Source organism: Nomascus leucogenys, chromosome 2 (assembly GCF_006542625.1).
Source record: "Nomascus leucogenys isolate Asia chromosome 2, Asia_NLE_v1, whole genome shotgun sequence".
NCBI lineage: Eukaryota > Metazoa > Chordata > Mammalia > Primates > Hylobatidae > Nomascus > Nomascus leucogenys.
In genome coordinates, this window is record NC_044382.1 from 155,687,597 (window position 1) to 155,711,402 (window position 23,806).

Genomic DNA, 23,806 nt, shown 5'->3' on the forward strand with positions numbered 1-23,806 from the left:
GACTGACCTGCTAGGGGGTTTGAAGGAAGCCTGTGGCTTGGCCTGGGGTAGTCACTGTTGGGAGCCTGCCTGGCTGCAGGCCTGCTCCCCACCTGGGCCCTCGACTGTGGGAAGTGACCCCTGTAGGCATTTTGCCCAGTGGCCATCCTGGCTGTCCTTTTGCCCACCATTCCCTCCTCAGAGGCGTCCCCCTGGCTTCGCTGCCTGGCGCTGCTTGCCACGCCTCCATGAAGGGTGAGTGAGCGCCCGCTGCTCCAGACCCCTTCTGTGCTGGCCCCAGGCCAGCCTTGAGTCGGTCTCCTGCTGCCTGCGGGGTGCACCTGTCCACCTCCCCTCAAGGTATCCCAATTGTCTGGAGAACAGGGGCCGAGTGTCTTTTCCATCTTCTGAGAGCTAAGCATGATGCCACCGTGTCTTCAGTAGGGTGTTAATAATGAGGAAAGTGATTTAGAAGAATTCACCTGGTGCTTCTCATAAAGAGTTGGTCTCTGGGAAAATTCTACAGTCAAGTGGTCTGGAGTATATGCCTTTAGACTCAACAGTGTATCTGATGATATTTTTAAGTCGTATTCTCAGATGTTGTGATGCCTGTGACTTTCTGTTCAGTGTTAGTCATTCTGATGAGCAAAAAGTTCAGAGTGGTTGTTGGGTAGGGAGAGAGAAGGCACAAGGGTCTTCAGTGGGGTTGGGAAGGTATTTCTTGAGGCAGGTTGTGGTAAAAGGTATTTGTTTTCATCGTTTTTAATAATTTATGTGTATGTTTTGATATTTAGTATTTGATCAAACTCCAAGCGACTGCATTCATGGCCATCGTGATGATGCACTTTGCAGCAGGAGAGCTCACTGCATCTGTGACGCCTTGGACGGCCTGGGACGGTCGTTTGTTTTCTGAGACAGGGTGGTGCTCTGTCACCCAGGCTAGAGTGCAGTGGCGCGATCATGGCTCACTGCAGCTTCAACTTCCCGCCTCAGCCTCCTGAGTAGCTGGGACCACAGGTGTGCACCATTGTGCCCACCTCTCAGTGTTTCGATTTGGAGATGGTTTCCTCTTATCTCAGGAAGGAACCACTCCTGCTTCTCGCTGAAGTGACCTCAGCGAATGAAGTGTTGGTGACCTTGAACAGCACACCGTTAGTCTTTGTCTCTAATAACTTCAGGGAAAAATTGGCGGAAGTGCAGGATCTTCTGTGCAGGACGCTGCCCCTCCCCGTCCAGTTGAGCTTTCCTGAAGAAGCTCTGGATGTCGTTCGTGTATGATGCTCATGTGTTCGTTTCTCCCTTTTGCTTGTCTTCTGGCTCAGAGGAGAGGAGACGCCGTGAGCGGGAAGACCAGATGTACCGAGAGCGGCTGCGCACCTTGCTGGTCATCGCGGTTGTCATGAGCCTCCTGAATGCTCTCAGCACCAGCGGAGGCAGCATTTCCTGGAACGACTTTGTCCACGAGATGCTGGCCAAGGGCGAGGTGCAGCGCGTCCAGGTGGTGCCTGAGAGCGACGTGGTGGAAGTCTACCTGCACCCTGGAGCCGTGGTGTTTGGGCGGCCTGTGAGTGAGGGTGGGGGCGGCCCGTGAGTGAGGGTGGGGGCGCCCGTGAGTGAGGGTGTGGGTGGCCTGTGAGTGAGGGTGTGGGTGGCCTGTGAGTGAGGGTGTGGGCGCCCGTGAGCGAGGGTGTGGGCGCCCGTGAGTGAGGGTGAGGGCGGCCCGTGAGTGAGGGTGGGGGCGCCCGTGAGCGAGGGTGTGGGTGGCCTGTGAGTGAGGGTGTGGGTGCCCGTGAGTGAGGGTGTGGGTACTGGCTGTTGCCATCCTTTTGGATACCTGCAGTTGAGGGCATGCTTCTTTCTCATGCAGGGACCTCAGCCCATTGATTTGCATTTATTTGGTTGTCTTTGTTTTTGTCTTTTTTTTTTTTTTGAGACGGAGTCTCGCTCTGTCGCCCAGGCTGGAGTGCAGTGGCGCAATCTCCGCTCACTGCAAGCTCCGCCTCCTGGGTTCACGCCATTCTCCTGCTTCAGCCTCCGGAGTAGCTGGGACTACAGGCGCCCGCCACCACGCCCGGCTAATTTTTTGTAATTTTAGTAGAGACGGGGTTTCACCGTGGTCTCGATCTCCTGACCTCGTGATCCACCCGCCTCAGCCTCCCAAAGTGCTGGGATTACAAGCATGAGCCACCGCCCCCGGCCCTTGTTTTTTTTTTTTTTTTTTCGAGTCTCGCTCTGTTGCCCAGGCTGAAGCGCAGTGATGTGATCTCGGCTCACTGCAACGTCTGCCTCCCGAGTTCAAGGGATTCTCCCGCCCCAGCCTCCCGGGTAGCTGGGATTACAGGCGCGCACCACCACGCCTGGCTAATTTGTGTATTTTTAGTAGAGATGGGGTTTCTCCATGTTGGGCAAGGCTGGTCTTGAACTCCTGACCTCAAGTGATCTGCCCACCTTGACCTCCCAAAGTGCTGGGATTAGAGGCGTGAGCCATCGTGCCCGGCCAGATCTGGTAACTTTAGATTCCAAGAGTGCGTCAGAACGTGTGCTTGGAGCAATTTAACCCTGGATAACGTGTGGACCAGTGATTAGGAAAGTGGTCTGGGGTTGGTGTGGCCCGCCCCAGGGTCTGGAAATGACCGTGGCCTCCACCGGAGCTTCTGCCCCTTTGCTGGGTTACTCAGGATTTAGAACGCTTTTTCCTTTTCTTCTGCTTCTTTTTGTTGAGACAGAGTCTCCCTCTGTCATCCAGGCTGTGATGCAGTGGTGTGTGATGTCGGCTCACTCAGCCTTGACATCCTGGGCTCAGGTGATCCGCACACCTCAGCCTCCCCTGTCACGGGGATTGCAGGCACGCACCGCCACACTTGGCTAATTTTAAATTATTTTGTTTTTTTGGAGAGAGGAGGTCTCACTGTATTGTCCAGGGTGGTCTTGAACTCCTGCCCTCAAGTGATTCTCACACCTTGGCCTTCCAAAGTGCCAGATCACAGCCGTCAGCCACCATGCCTGGCCCTGTCTTGCTATTTTTAAAAACAGGAAACCCCGTTCTTAAAATACAGCATGGCTAAGTGCAGAAGACGGTGCTCATTCACGTAAATCCTCCGGTGGATGTCTGATTATTTCAGCCTGGAAGGTTATTTTAACCTACAACACTATGCTCAGCTCTGGACGAGTCACCTGATAAAACAGCTGCCTTGAAGAGAAAATGCTCAGAATTCTGTCTTAGCAGTTGAGGGTGTGAGTGAGGGTGCAGCAGGTGCCATCCCCGCCCCTCATCCCTGTCCTCTGCTGGAGTTTCCAGTTAACCTCAGAGAGAGTCCCGCAAGTCCGTCGGTGTCCTGCCTTTGGGCTGTTGCCGTCCAGTCATGCGGAGTTTACTTAGGAAAACCCTGCGTTTTGAGAATCGTGTGCCAGGGAGACAGACCCGTTGGTGTCCTGATGTGAGGGATGAACAGTCTCAGGTTTTGTGGTTAAACACGAACCCTCTGTGGCCGCAGTTTCCTAAAACATCTGCTTTTGGCCGTAGTCTTGATTTTGCCGTCCTCAGTCTCGTGCTGCAGCCTCGCCGGCCTCTGGGGGAGGCCCCTGCTGTGTCTGCAGGCGTAGCTGAGTCCGAGGCACACATCAGACGTGGGGCTGTGAGCTAACCTGCGGACACCCCTCCATTTCGTAGTTTTCCTATGAGTGGAAAATAGAAAGTCTGTCTGTTGAAATTTTATTTCTCAAATTGTGGTTGAGGAAACTAAAATTGTTTAGACTTGGAAGTACAGATGCTCCTTGCATTAGGGTATTTTCAGCTTCCCAGGGGCTCACTGACTTGGAAGTACAGATGCTCCTTGAATTAGGGTATTTTCAGCTTCCCAGGGGCTCACTGACTTGGAAGTACAGATGCACCTTGAATTAGGGTATTTTCAGCTTCCCAGGGGCTCACTGGGAGGTAGCCCCATCGTAGGTCAAGGAGCTTAGTGTGCATGTTGCTTTCACACCGTTGTAAAGTGGAAAGACCGTAAGTGGAACCGTCGTACGTTAGGAATCACCTCTAGTTTCTGAATGGCGTCCTCTTCACAATGCTGAGGTTGTCATTCCCGTGAGTTCCAGGCAGGCTCTCTGTTGACTGTGGGGTGCCCGTCTGTCCCTGCGTGTTTCTCACGGTCCCCTCTCCTTTCTGCCCCCCAGCGACTAGCCTTGATGTACCGAATGCAGGTTGCAAATATTGACAAGTTTGAAGAGAAGCTTCGGGCAGCTGAAGATGAGCTGAATATCGAGGCCAAGGACAGGATCCCGGTTTCCTACAGGCGAACAGGATTCTTTGGAAAGTATGTTGGATGTATTTGTTGACGCTTGAACTAAACCTAACTTGACTTTGTAATGTGAGAAACAGATTGCAAACAAAAATCTCAAACTGTCTTTGCCTATAGTTAACTAGACTTTTTTTTGAGACGGAATCTCGCTCTGTCACCCAGGCTGGAGTGCAGTGGCGCGATCTCGGCTCACTGCAAGCTCCGCCTCCCAGGTTCACGCCATTCTCCTGCCTCAGACTCTCCGAGTAACTGGGACTACAGGCGCCCGTCACCACGCCCGGCTAATTTTTTTGTATTTTTAGTAGAGACGGGGTTTCACCGTGGTCTCGATCTCCTGACCTCGTGATCCGCCCGCCTCGGCCTCCCAAAGTGCTGGGATTACAAGCGTGAGCCACCGCGCCCGGCCTAGTTAACTAGACTTTTTAGTGGGAGGGTTAAATAAATGTAGAAGTGAATGATACAATGCCAGGAAATTTAGAAATATAGTCATCCCTGGGTATCCATGGGGGCTGGTTCTAGGACTTCCCAAGGATACCAGCACTAAGGATGCTTAAGCCCCTGATGTAAAATGCCGAAGTCTCAGCCCCCGACGTAGATGCCGAAGTTTTTGTATGTAACCTAAGAACATCCTCTGATATGCTTTAAATCATGTGTAGGTTGCTAATAATACCCAATACCTTGTAAATACTATTTCAATCGTTGTTATACTTTAGGGAATAATGACAAAAATGTGTCTGTGCATATTCAGTATAGATGCACGTTTTTCCCCAGATATTTTCATTCTGTGCTTGGTTGAACCTGCAGAGGTGGAACCTGTGGCTGTGGAGGCCAACTGTGTGCAAGTCTGTTGGAGTTTGTTTAGTCACTCTCTTTAGTTGTCTGGCGCTTCTGAATTCACATTCTTGTTTAATTTTCACTGACTGTGCTCTTTGATGAAAGCTTCCGAAATGGTCAGATTGAGTATGCAGATGCCGGAGATACCTAGTGATCTAGCCAGCCTTGTGACAATAACAACATTGAGGTTTTTCTATTTTCAGTATTTTTTTTTTCAAAAGTAAGCGATCACTTTCAGTTAGCAAGGCAAGATCAGCCTACCAGTAAGAAAGAAAGTCAAGGAGTCAAGGAGGACCTTGATAATGTCCTGGGCTTGCTCTCTTCTGCAGACAGGAAAATGGAACGGGAAAAGGGTAGACACAGGAAGGAGAAATTCTCATTTCACTGTTGAGAGGGAAACAGACCAGGTGGGAGCTGTGGGCAGTTACGGACCATGGACCCTGACAGGTTCCTTAGTAGGACAAATGAGGGGCCAATGGGTACTGAAACCAAGAGGTTTATTGTTGATTTGTAATCTCTGAAGATGTAGAATGCCAGTGACTGGCAAGTACTCCCTTGATCAAAATGCACCTCTAGCCGGGTGCGGTGGCTATGCCTGTAATCCCAGCACTTTGGAAGGCTGAGGCAGGGAGGATCTCTTTTTTTTTTTTTTTTTTTTTTTGAGATGGAGTCTCGCTCTGTCGCCTAGGCTGGAGTGCAGTGGCACAATCTTGGCTCACTGCAAGCTCCGCCTCCCAGGTTCACGCCATTCTCCTGCCTCAGCCTCTCCGAGTAGCTGGGACTACAGGCGCCCGCCACCAAGTCTGGCTAATTTTTTGTATTTTTAGTAGAGACGGGGTTTCATCATGGTCTCTATCTCCTGACCTCGTGATCCGCCCGCCTCAGCCTCCCAAAGTGCTGGGATTACAGGCATGAGCCACCGCGCCCGGCCTGCAGGGAGGATCTCTTGAACCCATGAGTTCGAGACCAGCCTGGGCAGCATGGAGAACCCCATCTCTACAGAAAAAAAACAAAGATGCACCTTTAATTCTATAACCCAGCAACTCCTGGAAGCTCACTGCTCTGAGGCTGTGCATCTCATGTCTTTGTAGGCTGATGATGTACAGAAGACGGAAGCTTGGGGCAGGCGTATTCTCATGTCTTCATAGGCCGATGATGTACAGAAGATGGAGGGTTGGGGCAGGTCCATTCTCATGTCTTCATAGGCCGATGATGTACAGAAGATGGAGGGTTGGGGCAGGTCCCTTCTCATGTCTTCATAGGCCGATGATGTACAGAAGATGGAGGGTTGGGGCAGGCCTAGGGCAGCCCCTCCTCAGGATGAGGGCAGAAGTTCTCGGATTTGCTTTTTTTTCTTTTCTTTTTTTTTTTTTTTTTTGAGACAGGGTCTCACTCTGTCATAGCCCAGGCTGGAGTGCAGTGGTGCAATCTCAGCTTACTGCAGCCTCAACCTCCCAGGATCAGGTGATTCTCCTGCCTCAGCCTCCTGAGTAGCTGGGACTACAGATGCGTGCCACCACATCCAGCTAAGTTTTTTTGTATTTTTAGGAGAGACAGGGTTTTTTCTTTCATTTTTTTTTCTTTTTGAGATGGAGCATTGCTCTGTAGCCCAGGCTGGAGTGCAGTGGCATGATCTTGACTCACTGCAGCCTCCACCTCCTGGGTTCAAGCAGTTCTCCTGCCTCAGCCTCGTGACTAGCTGCGATTACAGGCACATGCCACCATGCCTGGCTAATTTTTGTATTTTTTTTAGTAGAGATGGGGTTTTACCATGTTGGCCAGGCTGGTCTCAAACTCCTGACGTTGTGATCCACCCGCCACGGCCTCCCAAAGTGCTGGGATTACAGGCGTGAGCCACCGCGCCTGGCCTGAGATTTGCTTTTTACTCTTAGGCTGATCTTGCCTGCCTGATTGAAGCTGATTGGTTACTTCTGAAAACAAAATATGCTGAAAATAGAAAAACCTGAACGTTGTTATTGTCACAAGGCTGGCCAGATCCCTAGGTATCTCCAGCATTTGCACACTCAGTCTGACCATTTGGGAAGCTTTCATGCAAAAGCACAGTCAGAATGAGACAAGAGAACCCATTTCCACAACCATTTTAATCTGCGCATCAGTCCCAGACGTAGGGATTCCTCGTCTCATCTTGGAAACGTTGCCAGCGGTGGTTCTGATTTGGAAGCATGTGTCTGTCACGTGACACCGTCTGAGCCTGTGCCTGCCTCTCTTCCTTCCGGCAGTGCCCTATATTCCGTGGGGATGACGGCAGTGGGCCTGGCCATCCTGTGGTGTGTTTTCCGTCTGGCCGGGATGACTGGAAGGGAAGGTGGATTCAGTGCTTTTGTAAGTTCTGTAAATCAGAGCTCTCTGAACTCTTTCTGTTTTGTGTTTGCTGAATACTTTTCCCATAAGCTGTGTGATGAACACACAGAGAAAACCTGTTGCAGAGAGTAGCCTGAAGCCACAGTTACACAGTAGGTCAGCTTCCTTTCGCATGGGCTGGCTGTAAGGCGTGTAGTAACCAGTGTTGCCTGAGGGCCTCTCACCCTAACTCTGGGGTGCCTGAGCCTTGTGAGATTACAGGGCAGTTGAATCTGCGTTTTGAGATGGAGTTTTCACCCTTGTTGCCCAGACTAGAGTGCAATGGCGTGATCTCGGCTCACCATAACTTCCACCACCGGGGTTCAAGCAATTCTCCTGCCTCAGCCTCCCGAGTAGCTGGTATTACAGGCATGTGCCACCACGTCCAGCTAATTTTGTATTTTTAGTAGAGACGGGGTTTCTCCATGTTGTTCAGGCTGGTCTCGAGCTCCCGACCTCAGGTGATCCTCCTGCCTCAGCCTCCCAAAGTGTTGGGATTATAGGCGTGAGCCACTGCATCTGGCCTTTCTTTTTCTTTCTTTTTTTTTTTTTTTTGTGACAGTCTGGCTCTGTTGCCCAGGCTAGAGTGCAGTGGTGCGATCTCGGCTCACTGCAAGCTCCGCCTCCCGGGTTCATGCCATTCTTCTGCCTCAGCCTCCTGAGTGGCTGGGAATACAGGTGTGGGCCACCATGCCTAGCTAATTTTTGTATTTTTGTAGAGATAGGGTTTCACCATGTTGGCCAGGCTGGTCTTGAACTACTGAGCTTGGGCAATCTGCCTGCCTCGGCCTCCCAAAGTGCTAGGATTACAGGCGTGAGCCACTGCACCTGGACAGGAAATAATTTTTTTTTTTTTTCTTGAGATGGAGTCTTGCTCAGTTGCCCAGGCTGGAGTGCAGTGGTGCGATCTCAGCTCACTGCAACCTCAGCCTCCCAAGTAGCTGGGACTACAGGTGCCCGCCACCATGCCCGGCTAATTTTTTTGTATTTTTGGTAGAGCCGGGGTTTCACCGTGTTAGCCAGGATGGCCTCCACCTCCTGACCTCGTGATCCACCCGTCTCGGCCTCCCAAAGCGCTAGGATTACAGGCGTGAGCCACCGCGCCCGGCCGAATGATTTTTTTTAAAGCAAATTGCTAGACAAGTTTCTTACTAATTAATGATGAAACATTCCCCTTCTGTGCCTGAAGACTGACCTGTGAGCCTTGTCAGTCTGACATGAGTGAAGCCTTGGGATCTTGGGAAGGAGACGTGGGATTGGGGCGGCTCAGGTGCGTGGGCTGAGCTCTGGCGTCGTGCTGCTGATTTCCTGACTTTGCACAGCTCCTTGCACTTTGTTCTTTCTGCACAGAATCAGCTTAAAATGGCTCGTTTCACGATTGTGGATGGGAAGATGGGGAAAGGAGTCAGCTTCAAAGACGTGGCAGGAATGCACGAAGCCAAACTGGAAGTCCGTGAGTTCGTGGATTATCTGAAGGTGAGGGCAGTGCGGACCAGGAGGGAGATGTGAGCAGACACCAGCCTGCCTTCTCTCCCAGAAGGGCTCCTGTGGGACCTGGAATTCTATTGATTACGTGTTGTGGGTTGGTGGTGACCTCTACTGTGTCCCATGGGGACACCAAGCAGGTGCTGGTGCCTGTTCAACCAGCAGCACAAGCCCCGTGCACATGATTCAGCCAAGTGGAGGCTGCCAAGGCCCATGCCTACTGTGCCGTCAGCCGTACTGGGCCCTTCATCCCTTGCAAAGCTCTGTGCTTTTTCCAGAACCACATAAACCCCATAGCCAGTTGGTGGCAATGCATGAGCTGTCTTTCAAGTGTGTCACTTACACGTTCCCTCCGCGGGCCTGGTGCGGTGGGTCACGCCTGCAGTCCTAGCGCCTCGGGGGGCTGACTTACATGTTCCGTCTGCAGGCCTGGTGCGGTGGGTCACACCTGCAGTCCTAGCGCCTCGGGGGGCTGAGGCAGGGGAGTGCTTCAGCCCAGGAGTAGGAGATCAGCCTGGACAACAGTGAGACCCTGTCTCTGCAAAACATTTTTTATTTAATTAATTTTTTTTTTTTTTTTTTTGAGACAGAGTCTCACTTTGTCACTCAGGCTGGAGTGCAGTGGCACAATCTCGGCTCACTACAACCTCCACCTCCCCAGTTCAAGTGATTCTCCTGCCTCAGCCTCCCAAGTAGGAGGGATTACAGGCGTCCACCACCATGCACGGCTAATTTTTGTATTTTTAGTAGAGACGGGGTTTCTCCATGTTGGCCAGGCTGGTCTCGAACTCCTGATCTCAGCCTGTTCGTCTGCCTCAGCCTCCCAAAATGCTGAGATTACAGGCGTGAGCCACTGCGCCTGGCCTGCAAAGAGTTTTGTTTTTTTTTGAGGCGGAGTCTTTGTCCCCCAGGCTGGAGTGCAGTGAAGCAATCTCGGCTCACTGCAAGCTCCGCCTCCTGCATTCATGCCATTCTTCTGCCTCAGCCTCCCGAGTAGCTGGGACTACAGGCGCCCGCCAACGCGCCCGGCTAATTTTTTTGTATTTTTAGTAGAGACGGGGTTTCACCGTGTTAGCCAGGATGGTCTTGATCTCCTGACCTCATGATCTGCCCGCCTCGGCCTCCCAAAGTGCTGGGATTACAGGCTTGAGGCACCATGCCCGGCCGCAAAAAGTTTATAAAAGTAGTTGGGTGTGGTGCCTCATGCCTGTATACTCCCAGCTACTGGAGAGGCTGAGGTGAGAGGATGGCTTGAGCCCAGAAGTTTGAGGCTGCAGTGAGCTGTCATGGCACCCACCACACTCCAGCCTGGGTGACCCAGAGAGACCTTACCTCTAAAAAAAAACAAAAACTGAAACCCCAAGTGGTTGGTGTCACATCATCTGCTGCTGTCCAGAGCCCAGAACGCTACCTCCAGCTTGGCGCCAAGGTCCCAAAGGGCGCACTGCTGCTCGGCCCCCCCGGCTGTGGGAAGACGCTGCTGGCCAAGGCAGTGGCCACGGAGGCTCAGGTGCCCTTCCTGGCGATGGCCGGCCCAGAGTTTGTGGAGGTCATTGGAGGTAGGTGCTGTGGTTGCGGGCTGTGGGGGAGCTTGGCTGACCACTTGGCTCCTTTCACACATCTTTCCTCTGGTGGATGGACTGAAAGGGACACAGGTGGGTGGGGGATTAGAGAAGGAAATCGAGGTCTGGGTTGGAGGAGGGGTTTTGTCTGCAGAGCAACATGTTTGCTTCAAAGCCACTGTCACTTGTGGCCTGGGGGGCCACCGTGGTACGTGTGAGCCCTGAGGGCTGGCCAGGGGCCCCTGCGAGCAGCTGCCATGTGTCTGTTTGCAGGGAATGGGGCTGGTAGCTTTAGTTGTCCTTGGTGTAGAACTTTGTCTGGGCCGGGTACAGGAGGAGGCTTTGTTTTTTATTATCTGCCCATTTCCTGGTTCTCTCTGTCCCCTCAGGCCTCGGCGCTGCCCGCGTGCGGAGCCTCTTCAAGGAAGCCCGAGCCCGGGCTCCCTGCATCGTCTACATCGATGAGATCGACGCGGTGGGCAAGAAGCGCTCCACCACCATGTCCAGCTTCTCCAACACGGAGGAGGAGCAGACGCTCAACCAGCTTCTGGTAGAAATGGATGGTCAGTGCCCGTGCGCTGCACACCCCCATGGCACCATCAGAGGAGGGTTTCCCATGTCTTTCAGAATAGGTTGTGGTGAGCGAAGATCGTGTCACTGCACTCCGGCCTGGGTGACAGAGTGAGACTCCGTCTCAAGAAAGAATAAATAGAAATACAGCTTTTAGACCCAGCGCAGTGGCTCACGCCTGTAATCCCAGCACTTTGGGAGGCCAAGACAGGCGGATCACCAGAGGTCAGGATTTCATGACCAGCCTGGCTAACATGCTGAAACCCCATCTCTACAAAAATACAAAGGTCAGCTGGGCACAATGGCGGGTGCCTGTAATCCCTGCTACCCTGGAGAACCGCTTGAACCCGTGAGGTGGAGGTTGCAGTGAGCCGAGATCTCACTGTTGCACTCCAGCCAGGGTGACAGAGGGAGACTTCATCTCAAAAAAAAAAAAAAAAAAGCAAAAAAAAACCGAAACACAGCTTTTGATTAAAAAAGGGTCAAGGCGCCGGGCGTGGTGGCTCACGCCTGTAATCCCAGCACTTTGGGAGGCCGAGGCGGGTGGATCACGAGGTCAGGAGATCGAGACCATCCTGGCTAACACAGTGAAACCCCGTCTCTACCAAAAATGCAAAAAAAATTAGCCGGGCATGGTGGCGGGCGCTTGTAGTCCCAGCCACTTGGGAAGCTGAGGCAGGAGAATGGCGTGAACCCAGGAGGCAGAGGTTGCAGTGAGCCAAGATAGCGCCACTGCACTCCAGCCTGGGTGACAGAGCAAGATTCTGTCTCAAAAAAAAAAAAAGGGTCAAGGCAATAGTAAAAAAGAGAAGTAGGAATATAAGTGGTATGTCAGATGTAATCTTTCCTTTTCTTTTTTTTTTTTTTTTTTTTTGAGACGGACTCTCGCTCTGTGTCCCAGGCTGGAGTGCAGTGGCACAATCTCAGTTCACTGCAGGCTCTGTCTCCCGGGTTCTCACCATTCTCCTGCCTCAGCCTCTCGAGTAGCTGGGACTACAGGTGCCCGCCACCACGCCCGGCTAATTTTTTGTATTTTTAGTAGAAACGGGGTTTCACCATGTTAGCCAGGATGGTGTCCATCTCCTGACCTCGTGATCCACCTGCCTCGGCCTCCCAAAGTGCTGGGATTACAGCTGTGAGCCACCGCGCCGGCAATCTTTTCTCAGTCTCGCTCTGTTGCCCAGGCTGGAGTACAATGGCACCATCTTGGCTCACTGCAACCTCCGCCTCCCAGGTTCAAGCGATTCTCCTGCCTCAGTCTCCCAAGTAGCTGGGATTACAGGCACGTGCCGCCACACCTGGCTAATTTTTGTATTTTTAGTAGAACGGAGGTTTCACCGTGTTGGCCAGGCTGGTCTCGAACTCTTGACCTGAGGTGGTCGGCCTGCCTCAGCCTCCCAAAGTGCTGAGATTACAGGCGTCAGCCTTGGCGCCCAGGCTTTTTTTTCCATTATTACTGTTTTCTAGGGGCTTTGCAGCAAAACCCAGAAAGACCGCTAGACAGATTCTGGAAGAGCTGTGCCACTCATGATTTTTTAAGTCTGTAGTGAGTCTGTCTGGTTGTGCCACCACGTCTCTCCCTGCGCCCCCTGGAGAGGGTGTGACGCTGGTTAGAGGGCCGAGCAGAGCATCAGGGCGCTGTACTGCGGCGAGGGAGGCACCCCATTTGTTGTGACCCCTTGAAAATGACTTCTGCTCTGGCTTTGACAATTTTATTTTTTTAATGGAGCTGACCCAATAAAGGTGACATGGAATTATTTTTCTTCTGAGCTACTTTTGCAAGATTATTTTTTTTTTTCATGTGGATATTGTTGTGGTAAAATATACAGATAGCCAGGCTTGGTTGTGCAGGCCTGTGTTCCCGGCTGTTTGGGAGGCCGTGGCAGAAGGAGTGCTGGAGCTTGAGCTAGGGAATGTCCCGTGCGATGGTCTTCCCTGTGAACAGCCTCTGCGTTGCAGCCTGGATAACACAGCGAGACTCTGTCTCTAAAAAACAATATGTTCACATAAATTTACCACTTTAATCATTGTGAAGTTCATCGACATTAAGTACATTCGCACTGTTGAGCAACTGCCACCACCATGTGTCTCCAGAACTTTCTCTTCAAACCGAAAACCTGTCCCCACTCAACCCTCCCCATTCTCCATCCCCAGCCCCTTGCAGGCTGTGTCCCGCTGTCTGTCTCTGAGTTTGACTGTTGGAGGGACCTCATAGAATTGGAGTCCTACAGTGTTTGTCCTTTGCTATCCGCCTTCTTTCAAGCACATAACATCTCCAGGGGCCATCTGCGCTGGGCACGTGTCAGGATTTCCTTCCTCTTTGAGGCTTAATGATGCTTCCTTGTGTGTAGGGGCTGCGTCTTGTTATTCACCCGTCGGTGGACACGTGGACTGTCGTGAATTAGGCTGTGTTAACATAAGTACAAGCATCTTTTGAAGTCTCTGCTTTGTAAGATTTAATCAGAATTCTAGTTAGATTTTAGGTATTGTAGATGAGGGAGACTTTTTTCCCCAAAGTGTTCTGGCTCCAAGAGAACCGTTGACTTCCTGTTTTCTTTGTTGCCTGTGGCTGCCTGGAGTCGTGTGTCTTAGCACATGCACAGCCCAGTTTTGACTACTCAGCTAAGGGGGGAACTTGCTTCACCTCTCATTGCAAAATCACTTGAGACTTACAGAAGTGTTGCCACGGTAGTCAGAGTGTTCTTTGATGCCTTCCTGCGAGCTCCCCGAAGGCTCACTGTGACGTACATGGTCTGCAGGTTCAGACCAGGCCATGGTGTCCGTGACTGCCCCCCAGACCCATCCACGGGCACTTCCGACCCCCACGCCACGGTGTCCATGACTGCCCTCCAGACCCATCCACAGGTGCTTCCGCCCCCCGACGTGGATGTTTGGTCTCCTTGGTCTCTTCCCTTCCTGTGTCATTTCTTGGTCTTGTTTTTTGAGACAGGGTCTTGCTCTGTTGCCCAGGTTGGTCTTGAACTGCTTGGCTCATGCGATCCTCCTACCTCAGCCTCCCGAGTAGCTGGGATTACAGGTGGGCTTCACTGTTCCTCAGTGTTTGTCTTTGGTGACTGTGACACTGTACAGGCCAGTGACATTCAGGAATGTCATCTCTGGAGCTCTGACATGTCCTCAGGGTCAGGTCAAGCAGTGCATTTGGCCGGATTGGTGCAGCAGTGCTGTGGTGTGCCTTGCGGTTTACAGTGTCGCTGCACCTGTCGCTGGCAGTGGACTCTGCTCAGGACTTTGGCCCTGGGCTGGTGTGCGTCTCTTCTGGGTATTCCATGTTCCCTGTGCTGGCGCCCATCTGTCCTGGGTGCTCTGCGTTCTCCACGGTGGCACGTATTTCTCCCGGGTGCCCGCGTTCCCCGTGCTTGCGCCCATTTCTTCTGGGTGCCCCACGTTCCCTGTGCTGGCTCCCGTCTCTTCTGGGTGCCCCGCATTCCCTCTGGGCTGCTGTGAAGTCAGATCGACTGATGCCCACAGAAGTGTTCTCTAGGCTCTGAAAGTTCTGAGGGTAGAAGATGAAAGTGAGATTCCCGATAGTGTCCAGGACGCAGTGACGTTTGCAGAGAATGCTTCACCCCTCTCCTGCTGCTTGTCCCCTGTGTACCCAGTCGTCTCTCCACACGCTTGTTCAGGAATTAACGCGTGAGCATCCGAGACCTGAACGGCTGCCTTCTGCACACAGAGCAAGTGGTCATGGGAGTCGAGTTTTCAGAGAACAGAATGTCTTCAGAGATGTGGGGTGAACAGTTCAGGTTCTGCAGTGTCTGAGGTGTCACTGAGGAGAGACACCTCCTCAGAGGTGGGTTCTTGGGCTTCAGGGACCCCACCGCCTCTGCTGGGGGAGCTGGCCCTGTACCTCAAGTGGAGATCACCATGCGTTTTAGAGGCCTCTGGAGCCTCCAGGCTCGTTGTACTGCTTCTCTGCGGAGCATCTTTATGTGGCCTCTCTGGTGCTTTGTGGCCTTCACTGTGGCCTGTCTGGTGCTGTGTGGCCTTCAGTGTGGCTCTAACCATTGTTTCTGGAGGCTGCTCAAGGATGGGTGGGTTGTTTGGGTTTTGAAGAAATCTGCAGGACACCTTGGGTTCTGGCCACAGAGTCTTAGGACTCTCTGTGGGTCGGGTGAGGTGGGTGGCTGCGCTGTTCTGGCTGCGCGGCGTGGACACTGAGGTCTTCATCCTGTGAGTCTGCAGTCTTCTCCGACCAGGTGCCTCTCTTGACCAGGTGCCCTCCCAGGGGACCATGAGGAAGCTCAGAGGAGAGACTGCCGCCTGCTCCTGTCTCACGGAGCCCACAGGGCCATGGAGGGCGATGTCGTTCGCTCTGCTGCGGTTGCCTTTTGCACTGAAGACAGAGACCACCTTTTTGAGTGACTTGAGCCCAAAGGCAAGCGTATATCAAACGATCTTCTCCACATAACCTCTCCGTGCTATCGTAAGAATAGCTGCTTCCACCCCCGGATTTGCGCAGGCCTGGGAGTCCACTGACTGAAGGCCTCTTGTTGAGTGCCAGCTCTAAACAAGTCCCTTTATGCAGAGCCACAGCTGTGTGTGCTCAGCCCTGCCGAGCTCCCAGGCCAGGCTTTGTTGCTTCCATTCATGGAAGTGCACAGGATGGGGCGGACACTGTGCCGGTCGTGGGAAAATCTCAGTGGGGAAGAGAAAAACCGCAGCCTTGTTGGTTACGTCAGCCCATCCGTGGCCGTGTCCTGTGGACCCCAGACCCTGTTGGGAAGGACGTAAGTCAGAGAGCACTGGAGGCACCACCGGCGATGGATGTCCAGGTCCCGGCTCCTGCGCTGGAAAGCAGTGATGCCGAGTGTCAGCGCTGAGCACATGCGGGAGCTGCGGATGCCCAGCAGTTCTCACAGGCCTCCCTTCCACGCAGTCATCCCCTGGTGGTGGAAGCCAGCCAAGACGGTGCCCTGACGTGCAGCCACACACAGAAAAGGCTGCTGTGAACGTTTTATACTTCGGCTTTTTTTTTCTTCAGACACAGGGTCTCGTTCTGTCGCCCAGGCTGGAGTGCAGTGCCACCATCCTAGCTCACTGCAGCCTCCACCTCCTGGGCTCAAGCAGCCATCCTGCTCCAGCTTCCTAAGTCGTTGGGACTCAAGGCTTGAGCCACCATGCCAGGCTGTGTTTTTTCAGTCTGTGCAAAGTAAACTCATCAGCATGTGAGCCTGCTGGTGCTTGCCGTGGGCTCTTTCAGGTCCAGGCTCCCAGTATCTGGGCAGTGAACGAGGTCCTGGGAAGCCGGGGTCCTGGTCCTGGTCCCAGTGTGACCCGGGGACACCCCTACCTCTGTCCTTAATGTGGCAGTGAATGTATCAAGCACGCTCTGCCCTGGGAGCCGTGGACTGCCTGCCAGGTGGGTAGATGGGCGCTGGCAGAGGGAGAAGCTGAGGCCCAGCAGGAGCCGGCCGTCGGACTCACAAGTCACGCCCGTCGACTGCCCCTGTCCTCCCCTGGGGGCCGTGAGCACTGCCGAGCCCTGGGTGACGCTGGTGTGGCCAGGCTGGAGCGCAGAGAACCGCACTTGGGGTTCAGAGTGTGTCCTCTCACTCAGAAGCATCGGCTCTGCCGGAAGCGGGATGGGGATGCAGCTTTTCTCCCCGTGTTAGACCTCGGGTTGGAAGGTTGCAGTCAGGTGGGAGCAGCCGCTTCGGGTTGGGCGTCTTGTGCTGTCCTGGTGCATTGAGACATCCCTCAAAGAAAGCACGAGCACTCTCCATGCCCACATAGCCAGGGCGTCCACTGACACCCACTCGATGTGGAAGTCCTGTTGGTAAAATCTTGACAAGAGCCATTTAGAGAGCACTGGGCGAAATTCTCCCAGGTCCAAGCCAGAATGGACAGTGAGCCTGGGGGACAGACGGACAGGAGGAGGCCTGGGCTGCTGGGCCCCCCAGGCAGGGAGGGGCCGGCATTGTGGCAGATTCCCACTTGAGTCAGCTCTTGAGCGCTTGCTCGTGGCGCAGAGGTGATGCCTCTGTCCTCTCAGACGAAGTGGTGCTGGTTCAAGGGTCTCAGGCTCTGAGCAGGAGAGCGGGGTCCGGTCTAGCGTCTGTCTGCGGCTTGCTCCCTGTGGTGCTGGCTCTGCCTGCCCTGCCGTCTTCCACATGTGCCTCCAACAGGGAATGGAAGGAGCCTCTGACCCAAAAACATCCCCCAAACTGTCGGGTCCTGCGGGAAGTTGAGGGCCTCTCGGGGGTCCTGTCTGGGGCCCTCTGGGAAGTGAGGCTGTGGCAGCCGGTCTTTTATCCTGAGTTTGGTTGCCTTTGTTTTTGGACAATGTCTTAGGTCCCAGGGATGGTGGACCAGCAGGCAGCCCCGAGCACTGAGGATACTGTGGGAAACCCAGGCAGGAGTTAAGGGGTGGGAGCTCAGGGCTGGGGGGCACAGATCTCGAGGCCCAAGGGGCATCTTCTCAGCGGGTGTCTTGACTGAGTTCTGAGTGTTTTCCAGGGCTCTGAACACAGCCCTTTTTTGGACATGAGGCTTACGCATTCTCTCTCCATCTGTCCCTTGTCTTTTCACCCTCTAATGGGGAACAGCAAAAGCTGCTCATTTTGATAAAGTTCAATTTATCAATTTTTGCTTTTATAGATCTCATTTTTACTGTGAAGTCTAAGAACTGTTTGCCCGCCGAGCATGGTGTCTCACACCTGTAATCCCAGCACTTTGGGAGGCCAAGGCAGGTGGATCACCTGAGGTCAGGAGTTCAAGACCAGCCTGGCTAATATGGAGAAACCCCATCTCTACTAAAAATACAAAATTAGCCGGGCATGGTGGCGGGCTCCTGTAATCCCAGCTACGCAGGAGGCTGAGGCAGGAGAATTGCTTGAACCCGGGAGGCGGAGGTTGCAGTGAGCCAAGATGGCGCCATTGCACTGCATTCTGGGCAAAAAAGAGCGAAACTCCGTCTCAAGAAAACAAACAAATAAAGGAACTGTTTGCCTATTTCTAGATCCTAAAGGTTTTCTCCTGTGGGTTTCTTTTTTCTTTTCTTTGAGACAGAGTCTTGCTCTGTCACCCAGGGTGGAGTGCAGTGGTGTGATCATTGGTCGCTGCAGCCTCAGCTTCTGGGACTCAAGCCATCCTCCCATCTCAGCCTCCTGAGTAGCGGGGACCACAGGTGTGTGCACCAACATGCCTGGCTAATTAAAAAAAATTTTTTTTTGTGGAGTTGGGGTCTCATCTTGTTGCCCAGCCTGCTCTTGAACTCCTGGGCTCAAATGATGTTTTCACCTCAGCTCCTCAAAGTGTGGGGAATACAGGTGTGAGCCCCCATGCCTGGCCTCTCGTGGGTTTCTTATAGAAGTTTTAGATTTTTTTTTTTTTTTTTTTTTTGAGACAGAGTCTCGCTCTTTTGCCCAGGCTGGAGTGCAATGGCGCAATCTCGGCTCACTGCAAGCTCCGCCTCCCGGGTTCACGCCATTCTCCTGCCTCAGCCTCTCCGAGTAGCTGCGACTACAGGCGCCCGCCACCAGGCCCGGCTAATTTTTCTAATTTTTTTTGTATTTTTAGTAGAGACGGGGTTTCACTGTGGTCTCAATCTCCTGACCTCGTGATCCGCCCGCCTCGGCCTCCCAAAGTGCTGGGATTACAAGCGTGAGCCACCGCGCCCAGCCCACACCCGGCTAATTTTTTGTATCTTTTGTGGGGTTTCACTATTTTGGCCAGTCTGGTCTTGGACTCCTGGCCTCGTGATCCGCCTGCCTCGGCCTCCCAAAGTTCTGGGATTACAGGCGTGAGCCACTGCACCCGGTGGACTGTATTCTTTTAAAGCAGACCCATAGTTTTGAATCTTACATGCTCTGAGTACATTTCTTTAAATTCAGAGAAGTATCACAGCATCATAACACCTGAACGTTCTTACGAGCATCCAGTCAGGTGTTCCCAGCCGCTTCATAAATCTCGTTTCGCAGTTGATTATTCACATCAAGGGCCAGTCAAGGTTCACATACACCAGGGATCAGTGATCGTTTCTGGACTCACTTTTAAATTCTCAGATGACAGACCTCAAGCCTGAAACCCAGGGCCTAAGGCCAGACATTGAAGATAAAATGTTTCAAAGTCACAGTCTAAAGCGGGGCGTTAGCTAAAGTGTTACAAAGTCACAAAAATAATGACGTGGGGGTAGGGGGGTGGCTGTTACGACCAGCTCCCAGGTGGCCCCATGAGACAGGGAGACACTCCAGGGTGCTGTGGGAGCTCCAGGAGGGCCTTGGACAGTTCTGCCTCAGTAGCCAGCCCTAGGGACGGCGCTGCTGTTTTCACTTGTCAAAATAGGCAGATTCCTGTTCCTCCTGGTGATGTTGGCTGGGAGCGATGGGGGTTCACGGCTCCTAGTTCAGAAGGACCGGGCTGTTCCTTTCTCTCTGGGCCTTAGGGGGGTCTCTCTCCCTCCTGTATCCTGAAGGGGAACCTGCAGGGGAAATGTATTGTGTCAGGATCCCCACCCTCAGGGCCACTGTCTGCTCTGTCCCCTCAGGAATGGGTACCACAGACCATGTCATTGTCCTGGCGTCCACGAACCGAGCTGACATTTTGGACGGTGCTCTGATGAGGCCAGGCCGACTGGACCGGCACGTGTTCATTGATCTTCCCACGCTGCAGGTCAGACCCAGGATCCCAGCCTCTCCCACTCCACCTGGGCCGCCCTCACTCTCGTTCTGAGTGGTCTGGCCTCTCTAAGACGCTTCTTGGTGTGAAGCCTGTCGTAGCCCCACAGGTGCTGGCAGTGTCCAGCGTGGCCCCCAAATCGGCTGCATGCGCCCGGCAGACCTGCCCACCCGCTGCACACATTGCTGTGGCCCCCACATCGGCTGCACGCCCCCGGCAGACCTGCCCACCCGCTGCACTCATTGCTGTTGTCCCCACATCGGCTGCATGCCCCCGGCAGACCTGCCCACCTGCTGCACTCATTGCTGTTGTCCCCACATCGGCTGCACGCCCCCGGCAGACCTGCCCACCCGCTGCACTCATTGCTGTTGTCCCCACATCGGCTGCACGCCCCCGGCAGACCTGCCCACCCGCTGCACTCACTGCTGTGGCCCCCACATCGGCTGCACACCCCCGGCAGACCTGCCCACCCGCTGCACTCACTGCTGTGGCCCCCACATCGGCTGCACACCCCCGGCAGACCTGCTTACCCGCTGCACTCACTGCTGCGGCCCCCACATCGGCTGCACGCCCCCGGCAGACCTGCCCACCCGTTGTACTCACTGCTGTGGCCCCCACATTGGCTGCACGCCCCCGGCAGACCTGCCCACCCGCTGTACTCACTGCTGTGGCCCCCACATTGGCTGCACGCCCCCGGCAGACCTGCCCACCCGCTGTACTCACTGCTCCGGGTTTTGCAGTTCTGTTCACCTGCTATTGGTTTTCCTTTTATCCTGGGTATGAGTCTGGTTTTTATAGCAAATCCTTTGAAACAAAATCCAGGAGGAAAAATCGTGAGAAACTTTATTCTTGTGTGGCATCACTTCCTTCCATCCGTAGCGTGGGCTCTGGGGACGTGGACTGTGCAGCTGCCCTGAAATTGGGGTGGGAGTAGAAGTCCTGAGACCGCTTGCCTGATCCCTCCTTTGTCACAGGGCTCTGGTTGGACGTTACACTTCCTGGCCAAAGGGCCTTTGTTGCTGCCCTGAGGGAGCAGGAGTTCAGCTCATGGAGCGGAGGGTTTGGAGAGAGGGCCTCGGGGTCTGCTGGTGGTTAATGTTCCATCAGTGCAGCCTGGGGAGCAGGGCTGGGCTCACACAGGGGCTGCCCTGATGCCTCAGCCGGTGCTCAGCCTCTGTTGGGATGGAGAGTGAAGGGCGGAGCAGAAGCCCTTCCCGCTGGGACTCAGCTTCTCCAGGCGATGGCAGCTTCTCCAGGGTACACGGCTTCTCCAGGGGATGGCAGCTCCTGGCTTTTTGACTGTGTAAGAAACATTTTACATCAGGGTTTAGATGCATGGAACATGTTTGGGAATTGGAAGTTTTGCAGAATGAGCGTTTGCTCTGTGACATGCTTTGTTAGCTGTTCTGCTGTAATTTTTTCTTTTTTCTTTTTAATTTTTTCTTTTAATTTTTAGAGAAAGGGTGTTGCGCTCTCACCCAGGCTGGAGTGCAGTGCTGCGATCACCACTCACTGCAGCCTCAACCTTCAGGGCTCAAGCTGAGGAGCTGGGACTACTATGGGCGTGCGCCACCGTGTCGGCTAATTTTTAACAGAGTCTCGCTGTGTTGCCAAGGCTGGTGTCAAACCCGTGGCCTCAAGTGATCCCCACCCACCTTGGCTTCAAAGAGCGTTCTTTTTTTTTTTGAGACAGTCTCACTCTATCCCCCAGGCTGGAGTGCAGCGGCGCCATCTCAGCTCACTGCAACCACCATCTGCCGGGTTGCAGTGATTGTCCCACCTCAGCCTCTCGAGTAGCTGGGATTACAGGCACCTGCTGTCATGCCTGGCTAATTTTTGTATTTTAGTAGGGATGGAGTTTCACCATGTTGGCCAGGCTGCCCGCTTCGGCCTCCCAAAGTCGTAGGATTACAGGTGTGAGCCACTAGGCCTGGCCATCCAAGAGCGTTCTGTTCATGTTTAAAATGCTGCTTGTGGCCTGGCATGGTGGCTCATGCCTGTATTCCCAGCATTTTGGGAGGCCGAGGCGGGTGGATCACTTCAAGTCAGGAGTTCGAGACCAGCCTGGCCAACTTTGTGAAACCCCGTCTCTACTAAAAATACAAAACTCTGTCAGGTGTGATGGCACACACCTGTAATCCCAGCTACTTGGGAAGCTGAGGCTTGTCCTCAGGACAGGCACGTCGGGGCCCCCCTGCCACAGACAAACATGCCGCGCCTGCAGCAATAACTGGGCGTGAGCCCAACGGTCTGTCCTCCTCCCCTGGTTTTGGCAGGAGAGGAGGGAGATTTTTGAGCAGCACCTGAAGAGCCTGAAGCTGACCCAGTCCAGCACCTTTTACTCCCAGCGTCTGGCAGAGCTGACACCAGGATTCAGTGGTACGTTCTCAACGCGCAGCCTGGGCAGCGTCACGTCCTGAGGGCAGGTGGTCTCACCTGCACACACAGCATCGAGGCCTCCTCTATGGGGTGGGCGCTGCTCCTTCTCTGGTGGCCCCTGCTCAGTACAAGCCTGAGTGGGAGCTGATGTGCATGTGGGACGGCAGGAGGTCCAGACGGCACCCGCTCTCCTTCCTCCGCCCCAGGGGTGGGAAAGCAGACTGTGGTTCCGGGTCTGTCTTGACTCCAGAGATAGTGGAGTTATGTTTGCTTCCACACAGTGACCAGTCGTCCCGGCGTTTCCTGTCAGACCTGGGGTCAGACCACGCGGTCCCAGCAAAGCCGCCTACCTCTGACACTCACAGTCTCTGTCAAGTTGTAGAAATACAAATCATATCTCAAGATGCTATTCCTTCTGTGTGGCTCACATTTTAAAAGTTAATGTCAACACACCTCCCTTTGATTATGAGATGAACTTGCGCTTTGGTGATTTGTTAGGGTCTTTCTCTGGAATTCTGTGGTTACTGGAGAGCCTTTAATTTCTTTGCCATCAATGCTCATGAGCTGTTAGGTAGAATCAGTCACAGATGGGGTGTGGAACTGCCCTTGGGAGGAGAGACGGGTGTCAGGGCCTATGGAGCCTGGCAGTTCTGTGTCTCGTCTGTGGAATGGCCTCAGTGGAACATGGTCCAAGTGCCCGCCGCTCTCCCCACGTCTGCTCCTGGCGCCAGCTCCCCGTGCCTCTCTCCCACACGCTCTCACCAGCACTCTTGGTTCTTGGTCTCTTTTCCCTCTTTGTTCTTCCTTTTATTTATTATTTATTTTGAGACAGAGTCCTACTCTGTCACCCAGGCTGGAGTGCAGTGGCGTGATCTTGGCTCACTGCAGCCTCCACTTCCTGGGTTCAACCGATTCTCCTGCCTCAGCCTCTTGAGTAGCTGGGATTACAGGTGCTCACCACCACGCCCGGCTAATTTTTGTATTTTTAGTAGACATGGGGTTTCACCCTGTTGGCCAGGCTGGTCTCAAACTCCTGGCCTCAGGTGATCTGCCCACCTCAGCCTCCCAAAGTGCTGGGATTACAGGGGTGAGCCACCACGCCCGGCCATCTTTGTTCTTCCTTGAGGGCCCCTTCCTCCTCTTAAGCCCTGATAGAGAGCAGAAACCCACCCCACCCACGCCGTGGCTGTTGTTTGTGTTGACAGGGGCTGACATCGCCAACATCTGCAATGAGGCTGCGCTGCACGCGGCGCGGGAGGGACACACTTCCGTGCACACTCTCAACTTCGAGTACGCCGTGGAGCGCGTCCTTGCAGGTACAGGGGGCACGCCCTGGGTGAAGGCCGTTCTTAGCAGGGCTTGAACCCCAGGAATACCCAGGTAGGTATTTAGAGGTGAGGTGGATGGAGCCAGATCCAGGCCTGGGGGTCCTGTGATTTAGTGGCAGGGAACCATCACACGGGAAGGAACACACGTTGTGTTTCAGTTCTGTGTATCTGATGTCTTTATGATGCCTCGTACTTTTCCTTAGTATAAAATATCACAGATTTACCTAAGAGTAGACACTTGTCCAACAGAAATATAAAAATACCTTGCCAAAGAAAATGAAAAAATAAAAAATGCCCCACCAAAAATAAAAATAGTAAAAACTAAAAATGCCTTGCCGGCCTGGGTGTGGTGAGCTCAGCCTAGCCCCAGCCC

At 53.6% G+C, this 23,806-nt stretch overlaps 1 protein-coding gene across 6 annotated transcripts in view; it reads left to right on the forward strand.

Annotated features, from left to right (window-relative positions):
• Positions 1–23,806, forward strand: part of SPG7 (SPG7 matrix AAA peptidase subunit, paraplegin) — a 49,119-nt gene that overhangs the window by 14,955 nt on the left and 10,358 nt on the right. For 4 of the 6 annotated variants that reach the window (XM_030820538.1, XM_030820530.1, XM_030820559.1 and 1 more), the window contains exons 4-12: positions 1,302–1,543; positions 4,153–4,292; positions 7,352–7,454; positions 8,823–8,948; positions 10,354–10,516; positions 10,909–11,082; positions 19,596–19,720; positions 22,003–22,105; positions 23,311–23,421. In XM_030820538.1, coding sequence (XP_030676398.1) covers positions 1,302–1,543; positions 4,153–4,292; positions 7,352–7,454; positions 8,823–8,948; positions 10,354–10,516; positions 10,909–11,082; positions 19,596–19,720; positions 22,003–22,105; positions 23,311–23,421 — 1,287 coding nt within the window. Of the gene's footprint in view, positions 1–1,301; positions 1,544–4,152; positions 4,293–7,351; positions 7,455–8,822; positions 8,949–10,353; positions 10,517–10,908; positions 11,083–15,306; positions 16,280–19,595; positions 19,721–22,002; positions 22,106–23,310; positions 23,422–23,806 lie in introns of those variants that run through there. The other 2 variants (XM_030820551.1, XM_030820563.1) reach the window with 2 other exon arrangements.